Source organism: Boleophthalmus pectinirostris, unplaced genomic scaffold, assembly GCF_026225935.1.
Source record: "Boleophthalmus pectinirostris isolate CB_2022bp ecotype Guang Dong unplaced genomic scaffold, ASM2622593v1 HiC_scaffold_9, whole genome shotgun sequence".
Taxonomy (NCBI): domain Eukaryota; kingdom Metazoa; phylum Chordata; class Actinopteri; order Gobiiformes; family Gobiidae; genus Boleophthalmus; species Boleophthalmus pectinirostris.
Window position 1 is genome coordinate 16,446,914 of NW_026571541.1, and position 17,476 is coordinate 16,464,389.

The 17,476-nt window shown below is 38.5% G+C and overlaps 2 protein-coding genes and 1 pseudogene across 2 annotated transcripts; all 3 read right to left on the bottom strand.

Annotated features, from left to right (window-relative positions):
* Positions 1 to 3,204: 3,204 nt before the first annotated feature.
* On the bottom strand, positions 3,205 to 6,707 carry LOC110163522 (extracellular calcium-sensing receptor-like; annotated as a pseudogene).
* Positions 6,708 to 8,569: 1,862 nt separating this feature from the next.
* On the bottom strand, positions 8,570 to 11,529 carry LOC110163578 (extracellular calcium-sensing receptor-like). Its single transcript, XM_020928564.2, has 5 exons — positions 11,248 to 11,529; positions 10,347 to 11,159; positions 9,798 to 10,022; positions 9,600 to 9,726; positions 8,570 to 9,486 (listed from the first exon to the last, which is right to left on the bottom strand). Exons 1-5 carry the CDS (start codon positions 11,500 to 11,502, stop codon positions 8,570 to 8,572), a joined length of 2,337 nt encoding a protein of 778 aa, XP_020784223.2. The 5' UTR covers positions 11,503 to 11,529.
* Positions 11,530 to 12,475: 946 nt separating this feature from the next.
* On the bottom strand, positions 12,476 to 15,409 carry LOC110163709 (extracellular calcium-sensing receptor-like). Its single transcript, XM_020928721.2, has 6 exons — positions 15,300 to 15,409; positions 14,887 to 15,184; positions 14,014 to 14,796; positions 13,718 to 13,945; positions 13,517 to 13,640; positions 12,476 to 13,398 (listed from the first exon to the last, which is right to left on the bottom strand). Exons 1-6 carry the CDS (start codon positions 15,407 to 15,409, stop codon positions 12,476 to 12,478), a joined length of 2,466 nt encoding a protein of 821 aa, XP_020784380.2.
* Between the last annotated feature and the right edge of the window lie 2,067 nt (positions 15,410 to 17,476).

Consider the following 17,476-nt stretch of genomic DNA (forward strand, 5'->3'; position numbering starts at 1 on the left):
CCCTCCAGGACTCGGGGCACTTCATCTTACTCCACTAGGACTCAGTTCAACAATAATGTATTTGTTTATACTTTGATTTTTCTGTCCATATGGTATATTTTGTATTTATGTTCAAAGCCTATTTTCATTTAACATATTTTATGTCTTTAAGTCTCTATATCACTTTATGTTTCACTATTATTTGTAGTTTATGAATTTTGTTTACTGTCAATGGCAATAAAATATTTTCTTATTGTCGTCTGCATAGTTGTGTTAGGACACATTATTGCTGTGTATTAACTGGCCTTATGGCAGCATATAAAGGTTGTACAGTTAGGGTCCAAATTGACCCCTGAGGCACAACATGGCCAGTTTCAACAAAGTACTTCATCCTGTGTTCTAGACAGGACATAACCAGATGAGGACAATACCAATAAGGCCCACCCAGTCTCTGTAACAAGATACAATTATCACCAGTGTCAAAAGCAGCACTGAGATCTATCAGGATTGTGTTAGTGTTCAGCAGATGACATTATAAGGGATGTTCATTGGGAAAAGGTTAGCAAGCTGATTGTATTTAAGACAATCAAAAGAAAAGGCACATTTGAGATGGATAGATAATTTTTTAGTACTGTGTCATCAAGAGGGTTAATTATTACATTTTCCATCTAGGAATGATCCTGATAACAACTTTTCACATGAAATATGACATAAATACTGTATTTAATAATAGTACATAACATGCTACACTGTTACCTTTGTTCGTGTTATATGTACATTCTAGTAAGCTACTTTTTTCATTGCACTTTTAGTTAGATGCCTCACAGATTTCGTTGCATTGTACTTGCGAATGCAATGGCCACAAAGTGAATCTAGTACCTCACTTGGTGTCCAGTGATTTTTAAAGGTCTTTTTTTATTTATTTATTTATTTTATAGCCACTTGCCACTGAAATAAACACTTTGGTGTGGAAAAATGCATTTATTTACGCAGAAAATGATGGAAACACAATTAAATGCAATTTATTCAACTTAATAACTCAACTCAATAACAAATCAATTCTTTATCATTGCACAAATCTAGGGTATTCTTACAATCACTACACATTTTGCACAACATCTGACATTGTTTGCATACACAATCATGTGAAGCCACATTGACTTATGTGATATTTTTCTTTTTGAAAATTCCATTTGAATGAACAAGACAATGAACCCATATAAAGTAGTTTCAAAGTCCACCAGGTATTGTCTTACATAGATAGAGAGTACATAATTCAACACTGACCAACTGAAACTCACTAGTATTATCAAAAACAATGGAGAACAAGTTAATCTAGTGAGAATGTGTACATATTTTGGTACCAAGGGTACAGGGTAACTTGCACTAAAAACATAAATCCAGACTGCAACATGGATCCTTATAAGAAAGTTTATTACAGACAAAGAATAACACAAAAGTATTGTTAAAAACAGTCCTTTTGATAAAAATCCACCATAAATAATTGTGTTTGGAGGAGCTTTGAGATGTTGCATGTAGATTTCAAGCAGAACTACTGTTACTGCTGTATTCCATTTACAATAGAAGCCTATATGAAATAAAATATATATATATTATTTATGCTCTAGCAATTTCATAACAATCAAATCCTCCTTTAAACTTACCTCGCTGTATTCTACAGAAGATAGGTGAGATCTGTAGTATGACATATATACAACAATGTAAGATGGCAAACTCTAGTATTAACTAATGAGTCATAATTGTACAAGCACTTGCATATTGTGAAAAAGAAGACAATGATGGACAAACCTGGACAGTGCAGATGCACTGAAGATTTTGTGCATGAATGAGGTCCTTATAGCAGCCAGAGACTATAGAGAAGGGAACTGAACAGTTTACAATACTTGGTTGAATTTTGACCATATTGCTGCTTGATATTGATAAACTGTATAGTGAATGTTTGCCTTCAAGATCAAGAAAAATGGCACAAACACATTTGAAAATCTGTCAAAAACACACACAGTGTTAGGATCTTTAAGGCAGATCAAAAAAATAAAATTAAAAAGCATTAACTTACGTCTACTTTATCATTAGTCCAACACACAAAATACGTGATGTATATTTGTGTATTGTTACAATCACACAGGCAGATATTTGATTGTCTTTTGTGATGACTATGTGGCTTGTATCTTCCAGATGAACTGTGCTTCCAATATAACATGTATGTATCCTCAAAGACAGTCACAAAGGGAGATCTGAATGACAAAAATGTGCAAATTGCGGGGATATTTTGAATACAGTGCACAATCACATCTCATCTGATATTCACAATATCACACTTGGTAGAATGGCACAATTTAGAACAGACTCAGTTTTCTAGTCTCTATGGGGATAAGCTAATTGCTAGCTAAATCATTATGAATTGCTGTCTGAAATTAGCAGTTCCCCACAGACTAAATCATTCATTATAGGCCAATTTAACCAGATCTGCAAGGAGTCAAATTTAACTTAATAAACATAATTATAAGGAAACAACATAAGCAGATGGGAAAATCAGACAGCCATTGACAGAATACTCACATTGCTGGTGTAACATATTTGCAGTCATAAGCATTAGTGAATGTGCCAGGACTCTCGTCAGTGTGTGAGTGCTCGGATAATTTGCACCACAGACCACATGGCAGTGTCCACAGAAACAATGGAAAGGCTAAAATCAGTGCTGTCATCTCAGAGACTTGCCTTTGGCACAATCTCTGTCACAGCAAACACTGGGTTTTATAGTTTCCAGTGAGTAACGCAGGTGTGAAAGACAATGCAGTTGGCCATTGTTCCACGCATGTGCAAAAAACCATTAGCAACTTAAGGTAAATACACCTGAGACACTTTTTCCCAAAGAATGACTGACCATCCACCTTTGTTGTGATGAGCTTGGTCTATGTTCAGCCATAAGGAGACAGACATAAGTGTCAATGTTTCACATCAAAGTTGTCAAATTAAAATCAATCCAAAGTTGCAATTTGGTTATGCATTACTAAACACATTATTGAGTCATAATTAACTTAAATGGATTTGACATATTTTACACACACACACCCACATACACGCGCACACGCACACACACACACACAAACCATTGACCCCAACTAGGTATAGCCTGTTGCAGGCTAAAGAATACACATGCACAAAGAGGCAGATGACCTTTTTTTTTATCCAGTGTACATATTGTTAATATTGAATGTCCTTTTGAGTCTTTCCCATGATGTGCCTTTTAGTGTTTTTCTCAGAATCAAATAAAATAACAAAAACCTTTGGTATGAATATACATAACAGCAGACCATAACTAGAGGCCAGAATAGCAAATATCTCCACAGCAACAGTGAACTTTCCTGGGGAGCTGACATAAGCTGGGATAAAAGTGATCCAGACTGCACAGAAGATCAACATGCTGAAGGTGATGAACTTGGCCTCATTAAAGTTATCAGGAAGTTTACGAGCCAAGAACGCCAACACAAAACACAACAAAGCTAACAGACCTAATGTATCCAAGAACTGCCCAGAAACCAATGGGTGACCCAAGGTTGCACTCTAAAATAATTTTATCTTTATAATATGACATATTCCTATTTGGAAAAGGAGGGTTAATTGTTAACCACAGAACACAGATAAGGACTTGGATAAGAGTAGCTCCAAAAACACTAAGTCTTTGTTGAAGAGGCCCAAACCATTTCATGACATTACTGCCTGGAAGTGTGGCTCTGAAGGCCATGAGCACCACTATAGTCTTCCCCAGAACACAAGAGATACAGAGGACAAAGGTGATGCCAAATGCAGTGTGGCGCAGCATGCAGGACCACTCAGAGGGACGACCGATGAAGGTGAGAGAGCACAGGAAACACAGACTGAGGGAGAAGAGCAGCAGGAAGCTCAGCTCAGAGTTATTGGCTCTCACAATTGGAGTATGTCTGTGCTGAAGGAACACTGCAAAAACCAAAAGAGTCAAAAAATTCCAATAAAACAGAAACACGTCAGTACTATTCCCATGATTTCAGAAAATGACAAGAATTCAGTGTCTTTCAATGCACATTTGTCCTGATTTGCATTAGGCCAGTGTTCATTGGGGCATGTAAAGCAATCCAGAGAGTCTGTAAATAAAAATCAAAAAGCAAGATTTACATTCTCATATTGTCACTTAATCGTTCAATAATTTTCATAAATTATAATTGCTGTTATTACTATTTGTTTATTTGGAAAGGGCAGCTATGTTCTATTATCAAACCATCTGTGCTCACAAACATGCTGACATTCATTCACCAGTGCACTTAAACACTGGAGGCAAGGTCCACAACCGCATTTTATTAGAATTTTTTAAAAGTAACAACAACTTGTTTTGTTTTTGAACAGACCTGTGGCATTACTGATTTGTGCTTCTCCACAAGGGATGCAGTCAAAGCAGCATACCGGCTTGTTTTTGTAAATAACTTTTCTTTGTCCTGGGGGACAGCTCTCACTGCATACAGACACTGGCACCTGGTTCACAAAATTTAGCAATTTAATTTCTAAAAGATATTTCTAAGAATGACATGGTGACCACTAATCCACAAATATCCAAACAGGCCGATGTAAATGTGTACCGTGTATCTGCCTCCTTCCCAAACCAAGTGAGTGCTGGTCATTTGGACTTGCTGGTCATGGGGCAGGGTGGGATCGTAGAAGCCCACTGTGGTGGTGTGCATTGTGTTTGAAGTCATACTTTGGATATTAATAAGTTCGTACTGTGCAAATATATCACCATTCCCATCAAAGGTCACCCTCTCCCCTTGACTTGTCATGAAATCCACTTTTTGTAAATACTGGAGGACCTGCACAGCATGAATATAAATGCATATTAGTGTTCGAACATTTTACTCTGTTTATATCACAGAAGATGCTTAGGACAGTTTAACACCATCCTCTCACCTGCCATAGTTCAATGGGCTCATTGCTGTTGGAACTTAAGTTCGTCTTTTCACTAATTAAGGCATGGAGTGCATGTGCCACTGCATACACAGACTTGTACACATTATTTACAAATCGTAGATTGGACACATCAGTGAAATACAGGTCCACATTTTGCAGGCTCTCTCTCCCAGTACATGCTTTTCTTTCTGTATTTGTTGAATTAGCCAGAGAGCAATCAAATATGTATTCCCAGAATTCTTCCATAAATTGACTCTTAGGAAATTGTGAGGGGTGGAGTTGTCTGAGGTGATCCTCCAAACCAGGGATATTTGCTTTTCCCACAACAAATCCTAGAGAACCAATCAGAATGCTGCTGCCTTCACTGTCACTCAGAGAGGAATCTGTGATCCAAGCATCACTTCCAATCCACTGTAGTCCTGTAATATTATTCTTATACAACTCTGCAGCCAGGACCCTGACCTCCCTGTGAGACATGAAAGCCACAATAACTTTTGAGGTGGAGCGCTTAACAGTTTCCACCACGTTGACCAGTGCACTAGCTGGCCCAGTCTGCTCAAATGCTTCATAGTACTCAATGCATACTCCCTCTTCCACTGCTGCCTGTATAAAAGCATTAATGCCATTGACACCATAAGCACTGAGGTTGCTTATGGCTCCAACCCATGTCCAGCCAAAGTGCTTGACCAATTTGGCCAATGCCCGACTCTGATGTTGGTCACTGGGAATTGTCCTGAAGAAAGATGGAAACTCCTCTCTGTCACTCAGACAAGCACAGGTAGCAAAGTGGCTGATCTGTGTGAAGAAAACACAATGTGAAATCAAAGACGTTTGACACATGCTATAATACAGAAGATACGATACGATGGAGAAACGCTGTTAGAAAATGTATTTAAATAATAACGTGGTGGTAGGTCTAGAAGGCAGGGACACACTGTCAAATAGAATACACAATTGCCTACAGCTTGTATAGTTGTAATTTACATAATATAGTAATTCTAGCAGACAATAATTCATTCAAGTATCCAAGTACTTATTTATGTTTTGATTTGTTTGTATAGTGATTTTATCTTTCTTACTCTGTAAAGCATTTTGAATTACTTTGTGCACAAATTGTGCTATAGAAATAAACATGCCTTGCCCTGCCTAATAATTGATGAGTTAAAAGACTTGTGCAATAATTTAAGAGATATTTAAACATAACTATTCGTTATTTAACATATTTATTACATATTTTGATATTCTGGAAATAGGTAAGTAGTGGATTTACCACTGGGACTTGAAACCTCCCTATGACACGTGCAAACGCCATGGTGGGTGCAGAGCCAGAGTGGCCAAGAACAGCCACTGCAGAGTCAGACCCTGAGCAGGTCTCATCCAGCAGCTCCTCCTGACCATTGGCCAGAACTATAGCTGACAAAACAATATTGGAAATGCCACAGGAATTATAGATCTTGTAGCCTATGCTGTGATTTGGGAGAAGATCAGGATTCTTGTTAATTTCATCAATAGCAAAAATCATTGTCTGAGCAAATTTGAATTCTCGCTCATTGAGGCTAGAAACAGAAAGATACAGAATTAGAATATAAGATCACATCAGAAACCATAGCACACAAGCATACATACTTCATGCACGTAGGAGCAGTGGGTCTGGTGGTGAACGTAGGAACACTGCCCGTATACTCTGTCCGAAAGGTGAAGATGCCCCCCAGTATAATGTCCCCACTCTGAGACAGTTCAGGAGGCTGGATCTGACCCAATGGCTTACAGAGACTTGAGCACCTATGGACCAGCCAAAGGGAGAAGAGCACCCAGCGCCCCATCATCCCACCCACATACAATACATGCAACCCACCTGTCATTATTTGCTCTTTATATCTGATCAAGTCAACTAAGCACTTCCATTTGAATGCCCACAGGGAAAACTAATTCACTATTGAGCAAGTGTGTGTATGTTTTGTTAAGAAATGTTTAGAAATGCAGGCTGTTTACATTTTGTAATGCATAATTAAGATCTAGATAAAATGGTCAAATTAGTGTCCTAAAACAGGATTTGTTGTTTTGATAAATTAAGGCTTTGTCAAAGTGTTGATGTTTGCAACATTTCTGTACAAATCGTGTTACTGATATTTACATGATTTTATCCCATTTATTTTAATTAGGCAGCAATATAAAAAGTGTCACTTTGATGTGGCCATTAGCATTTATGCAAATTTTATCAGGTCTCACATGATTTTCTCTCATGTTTTTTAACTGGACTCTAAAGTTACTCATAAGTGGTCAAGTTGTTGTGAGTCGCTGAAATATCCCAGTTTTTTTTTGTTAGAAGCTAATACTGTCTCCTCTGCTGAAAATGCTTTTGAGCCAGTGTATTGAAAGGTGCCAGCATAACCACAATGTTCGTGTTCTATTAAAAAACACTGGAAGGGTCTACATGATAAAAGATATGTCTCATTCTAAACAGGTTTTTACCATTATTTGTGCTGGAATAGCTACAAGTTGCCAAAGCATTTTGATGAGCCTAACCGCCTTTTGTAATGTGGGAAAGAAGTAAGATCTGAGGCATACTGAGACATGATATTTTAAAATCCTTTATTTCAAGAGGGATGTCAACATGTTTCGACTACTAAGTGGATCTTCTCCAGGACATTCAAGGTTAGAGCAGTGTAACGCGTGTCACTAAACACAAGTACATTTAAATAACCCTGTTTTTTAATTTATTTATTACTTTTTCAATGACCAAAGTAATTGGACAAATGTACACAATGCTTACACTGACAAGTACAAGTGGAATAAAACTTTAAAAACAAAGTAATCAACAATTGTACTAACATCTTTGGTCCATAACTCCAGAGACTGGCCAAAACAGGGTGTTAATAGACTTGACACACAACAAGTTTGTGTTGTGTCATAGTTTGCTCTAAATGCAGTCTCTTCTTCTGCTCCAGGCCACTGCTGTTGGTGTTGTTGTGTTGAAGATGAAGTAACTGTTGCAATATTGAGTCCCAAAGCAGCCTCCCTCAGGACCAAGGACAGCTCCCACTAAACATGTTACAACTCATAGCACCTGTTTTCCTCAAACATTGTTTTGATGGGATCATGCGACCATGACCTCAACTGATTCAGTGAATGTGAAGTTGAGAATAACAATGAGTGTATGAGTTTTACTATATTATTATTATTATTATTATTATTATTATTATTATTATTATTATAGTGCTAAAGCTATCTGTAACTATTTCATAACATATTATTTTCGATAATAAGATGCATTGCAATACAAATACTATCGACATGACATTAATTTCCTATTATTGTCAAAATACAGGTCATGTACATACACACATACATGTCATTTTTATGTACATGATTATTTTACTAATTTCTAACAAACAAACAAAAAAACATTTAAATAAAAATATTTTTATTTAACAATTGTATAATATTAGTAAAATTTATTTCTATTAATTTACACATTATTTGATTTTCTTTCATTTAACAAGCAAAGAAATCATTTGATGATTATATTATTTTTATTTATTAAAACAACATTTTGTTACAAAACACTTTCTTTAAATATATAGTATTTACATGACCTTTTTTAAAATCACATTTTATTAAATGAAACAAATAGTCAATATCTAATAGAATTCTGAGTCTTTCCCATTATGTGCTTCTTTGTGTTTTTGTCTGGTTGAAACAAAATTATAAAAACTTTTGGCATGAAAATACAAAACAACATACCATAACTAGAGGCCAAAATTGCAAAAATTTCCACAGCAACAGTGAACTTTCCTGGAGAGCTGACATAAGCTGGGATAAAAGTGATCCAGACTGCACAGAAGATCAACATGCTGAAGGTGATGAACTTGGCCTCATTAAAGTTATCAGGAAGTTTACGAGCCAAAAACGCCAACACAAAACACAACAAAGCTAACAGACCTATGTATCCAAGAACTGCCCAGAAACCAATGGGTGACCCAAGGTTGCACTCTAAAATAATTTTATCTTTATAGTACAACATGTTCCTATTTGGAAAAGGAGGGTTAATTGTTAACCACAGAACACAGATAAGGACTTGGATAAGAGTAGCTCCAAAAACACTAAGTCTCTGCTGAAGAGGCCCAAACCATTTCATGACATTACTGCCTGGAAGTGTGGCTCTGAAGGCCATGAGCACCACTATAGTCTTCCCCAGAACACAAGAGATACAGAGGACAAAGGTGATGCCAAACGCAGTGTGGCGCAGCATGCAGGACCACTCAGAGGGACGACCGATGAAGGTGAGAGAGCACAGGAAACACAGACTGAGGGAGAAGAGCAGCAGGAAGCTCAGCTCAGAGTTATTGGCTCTGACCAGTGGTGTCTCTTTGTGGCAGTAGAAGACAAGTGTAACGATCATACTCAGAAACCAGCCCATTAATGCAAATAGGACCAACAGGTGACCCAGGAGCTCAGTGTAGGCTAAGAACTCCACCACTTTAGGTACGCATGTGTCTCGCTGTTTGTTGGACCAGAATTCTGAGGAACATTTTAGGCACTGTAATGCATCTGTAAATAAAAATGAATATACATAAAATACAGTGGAATTAGACATTTATCTCTGTAGTCTCATAACACAAAATTCACTTGAGGTAATGACAGAGGTTTAAAATAAAAGGTACCTGTTGTGTTTGTAATTTCTCCTGCTGAACAGCGAATACAGTCATAACAGCAGACTGGCCTCCCTTTGGTCAAAACCTTATGAGTCCCTGGGTGACAGCTTGAACTGCACACTGACACAGGTGTCAACTACAAACCAAACAAACAAAAAATACAGTTACTCTTATTTTTAACATATGCATTTTATTGTTACTACATACCATTGAATTATTGCCCCATATTAGTGATTTGTTATTCATGATAAACTGTTGGCTTTCTGGAAATGAGGCATCAAATAAACCAACTGTCACAGCCTCCAAAGCACCCTTATCTGTCGTTTGCAAATTCACCAGTTCATATCTTGCAGGTGAGTCTCCATTACTGTCAAAATATACTCTTTGTCCTTCTCTGGTGGTAAAATCGACATTATCAAGGTAGTGTAGCACCTATATTGACACAGGTACTGAGTTACAGGACTGGTAAATATCTTCTATATTTTGTGTGCCATCAGTGTCGTCCAGGTAGGATCCATAGCAAAAGAAAAAATAATTTCTGTCAACTGGACAAAAGTGTTTTAAGTGAAGATCAGCTCATCCAAACCAAACCTTTGTTCAGTTGACTTTGACTCTTTTAGTTCAGTTATTTATTTATTTTTTTGGTAAGATCTGATACTTAAGAAGATTCAGTATAATCTTATGTGTTTAAAGCTGTAAGAAAAAATTAGTTTGGTATCAACCAGTATTAAAAACAGTGCTGACCACTTTCCTCACCTGTGATGGCTCTATGTTTTTCTTATCAGCACAGCTCCCATTGGCAAACGGTCCTTTACCCTCTTCACATTTGAACAGGTCATCGAGCGCATGTGCCACTGCGTACAGAGACTTGTACACATTATTCTCAAATCTTAACTCGGATACATCAGTGAAATCTATATCCACATTTTGCAAACTTTCTGTGCCAGTGCATGGTTTCCTGCTTGCATTTGAAGAATTTGTCAGTGAACAGTCAAACACACTCTCCCAGAAGTCCTTGGCAAACTGGCTGTTGGGGAACTGTGATGGGTGGAGTCTTCTCAGATGATCCTCTAATCCAGGAATATGTGTTTTGCTTACAACAAATCCAAGAGAACCAGTGAGGAGGCTATGTCCTTTGCTGTCAGTCAGAGAGTAGTCTGTGATCCATGCCTCACTGCCAACCCACTGCAACCCTGTAATATTTTGCTTATACAATTCTTCAGCCAGCATCTTAATTTCTCGATGAGACGTGAAAGCCAAAATCACTCTAGAAGTTGCATGTTTTATCACCTGAACAATTTTTTGTAAAAGTTCAGGTGGATCTGAGGATGAAAATGCTTCTGAGTACTCAATGCATATTTCATATTCTTGTGCGGACTGAACAAAAGATGCAACACCATTAAGTCCATAGTAGTTGTTCACAGCTACCACACCTATCCAGGTCCAACCAAAGTGCTTGATGAGCTTGGCCATAGCAGTGCTTTGGTAATAGTCACTGGGAATGGTTCTGTAAAAAGTTGGGTAATTTTTGCGATTGGTGAGGCAGGCACATGTGGCAAAGTGGCTGATCTAAAAGAGAGACAAGAAAGAAATCAACTTTACAAGCAAAATAATAATAATATGCATTTACTTACCACAAAAATATGCATTTACTTACCACAGGTATACTGAACCTTCCAACAACCTCGGCAAATCCAATAGTTGGAGTAGATCCAGAATGGCCCAAAATTGCTTGCACAGTCTCGCTTTTGTTACAGTTACCAACCTGAATTTCTTGCCTTACTCCACTCACCAATGCCATTCCAGCCCCGAGTATATCCATAGTACCACAGTTGTCATATATCTTCCAACCCAGAGTAACATTGGGGAGAATATTAGGATCTTGATTGATCTCGTTAATAGCAAAAATCATTGTTTGAGCAAATTTAAATTCTCGAAAATTGAAGCTGAAATGAACACACACAAAAAATTAATGCCATAAACAATTGACAAAACCTTGTATTAAAAAAAAATAATAATAATAATAAAAGCAAGGTGCAAAACATGGCAAATTGTAACAGTAGGACTAAATCATAAAGAGGTATCAGGTATAAACATGGACTAAAAAATGATCTAAATATTTCTTTTAAACATGAACCAGACTATAGACAAATGAATGGAACCTCTACCATCTGAACTGCTGAGCTTCTGAGTACATAAAACGCTATTATACCTGTATCACAATTTAATCCAGCCTGTGAAACAATAACAATAATTTGAACATACTTGTTGCATTTTCGAAAATCTGGCACACTCTGAAATGTATTCACAACATAATCTTGCCCTGTTCTGAATGAAAAAATGCCCCCAATGTTCAAGTCCCCATCCTGAGCCAGCTCTGGCAGCTGCAGAGCGCTATGCAGCCGGCACACTGAACCTCCCCCATGTATCCACACAGCTAATAGGAAGAGTACTGACGCGTGCATAGCTTTAGCTGCACACTACAGCTGCACCCTCCAATAACTACACTTACTTACATTTATATAGGTGCAGCAGGATGTAGAGACTGTTGTCAGTTGAGGGGTCATCCCAGGAAGTCAAGAGGAGTAAACAACTCATTTGTTTTTACCTTTACCTTGTTTTATAATTAATTAAATCACAACAGACTCAGAAAGTTTATTTATTTATTTCCAGATTTGCAGCTTTTAAAAATGTTTGACCAAAGAGTTAACATTAGTTAATCTTTTCTGTTTATTACATACAAGATGTGTGTGATTAAAAGTCAAGGGTTTGTTGCCCTGGACCAGGACAAACACTGAGATAAAATAACAAAATGAATTTAAGACAGAAAGTAACAAGTGACTGCGGAATGGTAAAGGTTACAACTGCACCTTGCTGAGACTGTTTTAATTGTTTGTCCTACAGTTTGTTTTACCTTTACCCATTACATTCTTTTTGTTGTTCCTCTCAGGTTTTAATAAAACTATGTAACACTTGGGAAGAAAAATACAAAACAGTAGACCAAAACTAGAGGCCAGGATTGCAAAGATCTCCACTGCCACACTAAACTTTCCTGGAGAGCTGACATAAGCTGGGATAAAAGTGATCCAGACTGCACAGAAGATCAACATGCTGAAGGTGATGAACTTGGCCTCATTAAAATTATCAGGAAGTTTACGAGCCAAAAACGCCAACACAAAACACAACAAAGCTAACAGACCTATATATCCAAGAACTGCCCAGAAACCAATATCTGAACCCATGGCACACTCCAAAATAATTTTGTGAGTAAATTGTTTCACATTTCTGAATGGAAATGGAGGTGATATTGTTAACCAGAGGACACAGATCAACACCTGGATCAGAGTAAAACCTACAACACTGAGCCTCTGCTGAAGAGGCCCAAACCATTTCATGACATTACTGCCTGGAAGTGTGGCTCTGAAGGCCATGAGCACCACTATAGTCTTCCCCAGAACACAAGAGATAGAGAGGACAAAAGTGATGCCGAATGCAGTGTGGCGCAGCATGCAGGACCACTCAGAGGGACGACCGATGAAGGTGAGAGAGCACAGGAAACACAGACTCAGGGAGAAGAGCAGCAGGAAGCTCAGATCAGAGTTATTGGCTCTCACTATTGGAGTTTTCCTGTATTTGTAGAAAACCCAGGCCACAGCACAAGTCATGCACGTCCCAAATAAAGAGGCTGCCGTGAGCAGGGCTCCCATGATTTCTTCATAAGATAAAAACTCGGTTTCCTTCTTCACACACGTGTCTCTTTGGGCATTGGACCAAAAATCTGAAGGACATTGGACACAAGTGATGGACTCTGAAAATGGACAAATGAATGTGTTTAAATCAGTGCTATCAGACACAGTGCAGGAGTTATTGAAGTGGTGGTAAATGTGGCGAGTGCAACTTGTTTGCAAAAGCAAAACCTGCACAACCTGTGCTGTTGCTTATTTCTCCTTCTGCACAAGGCACACAGTCGTAACAGCACACTGGCTTTCCTTTCTGGAGCACCTTACGTGTTCCAGGAGAACACGCTTTGCTGCAAACTGATACTGGCACCTGGATCACACAAAGAAAGAACAGTTATTTGAACAACTTTAGTCTACTTAATACTGTGACCACTTTAAATTACTCACCTGCTTAGAATTCTGGGCCCAATTTAAAGACACATTTTGTAGCTTCAGTTGTCTGTGAGTAGGAAGAGAAGCATCATAAAGGCCCACTGTGACAAAGTCCACTGTGCCCTGTGCAGTGGGTTGCCAGTTTATGATTTCATATTTGGCAACAGGATCACCTTTCTCATTGAAATACACCTCTTCTCCTTCTTTTGTTTGGAAATGAATGTTTTTCAAATGTTGCAAAGTCTAATAATGAAAGGCACAGTTACTGAAGTACTTTCAGTGTATAATATTCATCACATGTCCTTACTCACCATGTGAGGATCCAAGGTCACATCTGTTTGACAAGTTTTGTTACATTTGAGGATTTTATGCAGTGCATGGGCCACTGCATACACTCCCTTATAAACATTGTTAAAGATTGGCATCAGAGACATGTCAGTGAAGCTGTTGTCCACTTGACTCAGGTCTTCAGTTCCTGTACATCTTTTGTGATAGCTCTCTGCATGAAATTTACAGTTGAACAGTTCTTCCCAGAACTCAGTAAATAACTGATTACCAGACATGTTGAGTGGTCTCACATCCATCATGAACTCCTTCATGCCACTGACATGCATTTTTGGGATGGACAACCCTATGGCCCCATCTAGAATGTGGTGCTTGTCTATAGTCATAGTTTTAAAATCAGTGATCCAGGCCTCTGTGCCCACCCACTGATAACCAGTCACATTTTGTTCAGTTAAGGTATTTATGAGCAACCTAATCTCAGTAGGAGCAAGAAACGTAACTATTACTTTAGAAGTAGACTGTTTAATTGTGTTAACAATATATTGTATTTTCTCCCATGGGTCAGTTCTGAAGAAGGACACAGAGTATTCCAGACAAATGCCCAGCTGTTGGGCAGTTTCAGTAAAAGTGACCATGCCATTATTGCCATAATCATCATTTGTTCTGATGGCTCCCACCCATGTCCAACCAAAGTGCCTGACTAGCTGGGCCAGCGCTCTGCTCTGATACAGGTCACTGGGTACAGTCCTGAAGAAGGAGGGATATTTTACTTTGTCACTCAGACACGCACAAGTGGCAAAATGGCTGATCTAGAAATAAAAAAGCATTTTAAAAGTAAGTATAAACTAGCATTATTTGGTTGATAAAACAGACATTGATATGTATACAAATATACATACCAGTGGCAAATGAAAGGGTCCGAGGACAGTAGCTATTCCCATGCACAGTGAGGAGGAAGTCTCTCCTAAAATGGCCTGGACTTTGGCTGATCTGGTGCATGGTGTTTCAGAAGACATAATTAATTCCTCATCATCATTTGCCAGAGCAAAAGCCCCTTTCACTGCTCTAATAATAGACCCACAAGCATCATACATCTTGTAGCCCAGGGACACGCCTGGCAGAATGACTGAACTGTTATTCATTTCTGCTATTGCAAACCGCATTGCCTGGGCATATTGGAATCCTCTTAGGTTCAGCCTATATTTCACAGAAATACATAATAAAATAGCATATCACACATTCATTTCTTTAGGACGCCTACAGTGGAAATCTAAATTTTACATAATCCTTTGAAAACAGTCTCACATCTTACCGTGTGCACCGTAGAGTCAGAGGTCTTTGAGAGTAATTTGCTTGTGTGTTTTCCCAGCTGCTATGAAAAGAGAAAATTGCTCCTAATATGACATGGCCATCCATGGACATGTGAAATGTTTCAACATCTCCTAAATGTCTACAGAAAAGCTCATCGCCCCGAGAGAAAGAGGCTACTAGCAGCAGCTGCAGAAGAGCCCAGCCTTGTTCCTGCCACCTCTGTGAGGTCGTCATACTGTCTGAGAGCTCTGACCCACAGGACACCAGTCTCATCCTGTGCACCTGTAATACACCTGCACTTATATTTATACTCTTGGAAACAGCTGAAATCTTATTGAAGGACTGGCAGGTTAAATCAATCAACTCACAAGCAAGGCAAGGACATGGCGTTTTAAATGAAACACAAATGTCTCCCTAAAAGTCTAAATTAATAAAATATCATTAAGATATTATTGTTACCGTGGACCTGTGATGCATTACTGTGGTATTTAAATAAGCTTATAAAATAGTCAAATTTTTGTATAGCGCTTTTCCACCTTCAAGGAACCACTCACCCATTCACACACCAGTATATGCAGACACTAGGGGCAAGGTGGGGTTAAGTGTCTTGCCAAAGGACACAACAACAGCATTCATGGTGGATCTGACCACTCAACCAATGATGTTTTATGTCAAGAGCAGGACATGAACTGCCAACCTTTGGAACAGTAGAAAAATGCTCCTACCAACTGAGCTACTGCCACCTACCTTTGGGCACTTTGCAATGGCAAGTCACCTTTCATAAATCACAGCTAGCACTCATGCTTTACAAGAAGGTGAGTGTGATGCCTGTGCCAGTTGAGGCCTTTCTTTGTGGAGTTTGTGTTGCTCCCACTGTCTGGGTGATTGTTGGTTTCCCCCATCAACCCAAAACATGCACAACAGGTCAAATCTTGGTGATTGTGACCAAGTCGAGCCCAAGATCTGGAGATGGATCCCCAAGCACTTTACGGCTCACTGCTCCTGATGGTTCAAATACGGTGAAAGAACTTCCTTCACAACAGTTTAATAAAGTATACTTTAACCTTCACTTTATGAGCCATGCACAACTTCATCTACATTCCATGTTCTTTTTCTGTTGTAACCGAGTGGGTAGGTTAGGGTCATCCTTTTTCTTAACTCCCACACAATTCGTTCTGGCATTTAAAAAAAGGACAAGGGCAATGTGGTATTAGAAATTACTCACAGCTTTATTTAATATTGTAGACATTTAAAAGTAATTTCATTTTTCCAAGTACACCAATAAATAACAAAGATTAACAAATTAACCTTCATAAATGTAGAATTCAACCCACAACTAACTAAACAAAACAAAAAAAAGTTAATAATGTCAAATGAAACCAAACTAGCTAAATGCTACATTCGCAATAAGTTAAAGTGCTAGTGCTGTGCAAAACATGGATCATGGGCTAGTTAACATTTAAAGTGCTAAACTGGTTACCTTTTGGTGCATAGTGTTCTAGACGGTTAAAGTGCCTCTTGCTATGGAGGCTTCTCCGGGCTAAAGTGACTTTTGCTAACCCTGAGGCCTAACCTGGCATTGCTCTGTGAACCCAACTGTATATTGTACTTAACCCCTCAGATAACGGTACGACTTTAGCTTCACCACAACAATTCATCCACAAATCACTAACACTGAATAGAGCATGAAATAGAATGATAGAATAAAGTAGAATAGAGAAACAGAATTACTAACAGCAGCGGCAATCTAGCATTCTGCAGTTTACGCCCTACATGGGGCTTGGAGCATGATTGGAGCGGCCACTGTCATCCCCGCCAACTCCATACAACACACACGCCTCATACAGATACCTGCAGAAATCCCTGAAAGCAACACTGAGGCATGCACACTTTTTTCTAAATTCCAATCAGTAACGCTGGGTTCTCCACTCACTGCGCTGCATTCAGGAATGCAACGTGGTGGGAAATTAGATTACCCATGACCACCTTGTTACACTATGTACTTCATTTAGTTGTTGTGTCCTCTGTAAGCAGAAGTGCCAGTGAGCTATTTTAGTAAAGAAAAAAGTAGTTTTTTGTCCACAACCATGAATCTAACAAAACAGCGTTGCTGATATGAACACAATGTGTGTTCAGGACCCACACTGAGAATTAACTTTGCATATTGTCTCTTTAACC

Bases quoted from the DNA above. Each gene is read 5' to 3' on its own strand.
- LOC110163709 (XM_020928721.2), bottom strand. From the start codon at position 15,409: ATGTCCATGGATGGCCATGTCATATTAGGAGCAATTTTCTCTTTTCAT. The intron at 15,185-15,299 runs GTAAGATGTGAG...TGTGAAATATAG, and splicing joins CTGACTCTACGGTGCACACG to GCTGAACCTAAGAGGATTCC. The intron at 13,399-13,516 runs GTTGTGCAGGTT...GTCCATTTTCAG, and splicing joins AGAAATAAGCAACAGCACAG to AGTCCATCACTTGTGTCCAA.
- LOC110163578 (XM_020928564.2), bottom strand. From the start codon at position 11,502: ATGATTTTTGCTATTAACGAGATCAATCAAGATCCTAATATTCTCCCC. The intron at 10,023-10,346 runs GTGAGGAAAGTG...GTGTCAATATAG, and splicing joins AAAACATAGAGCCATCACAG to GTGCTACACTACCTTGATAA. The intron at 9,487-9,599 runs GTACCTTTTATT...TTTTATTTACAG, and splicing joins AGAAATTACAAACACAACAG to ATGCATTACAGTGCCTAAAA.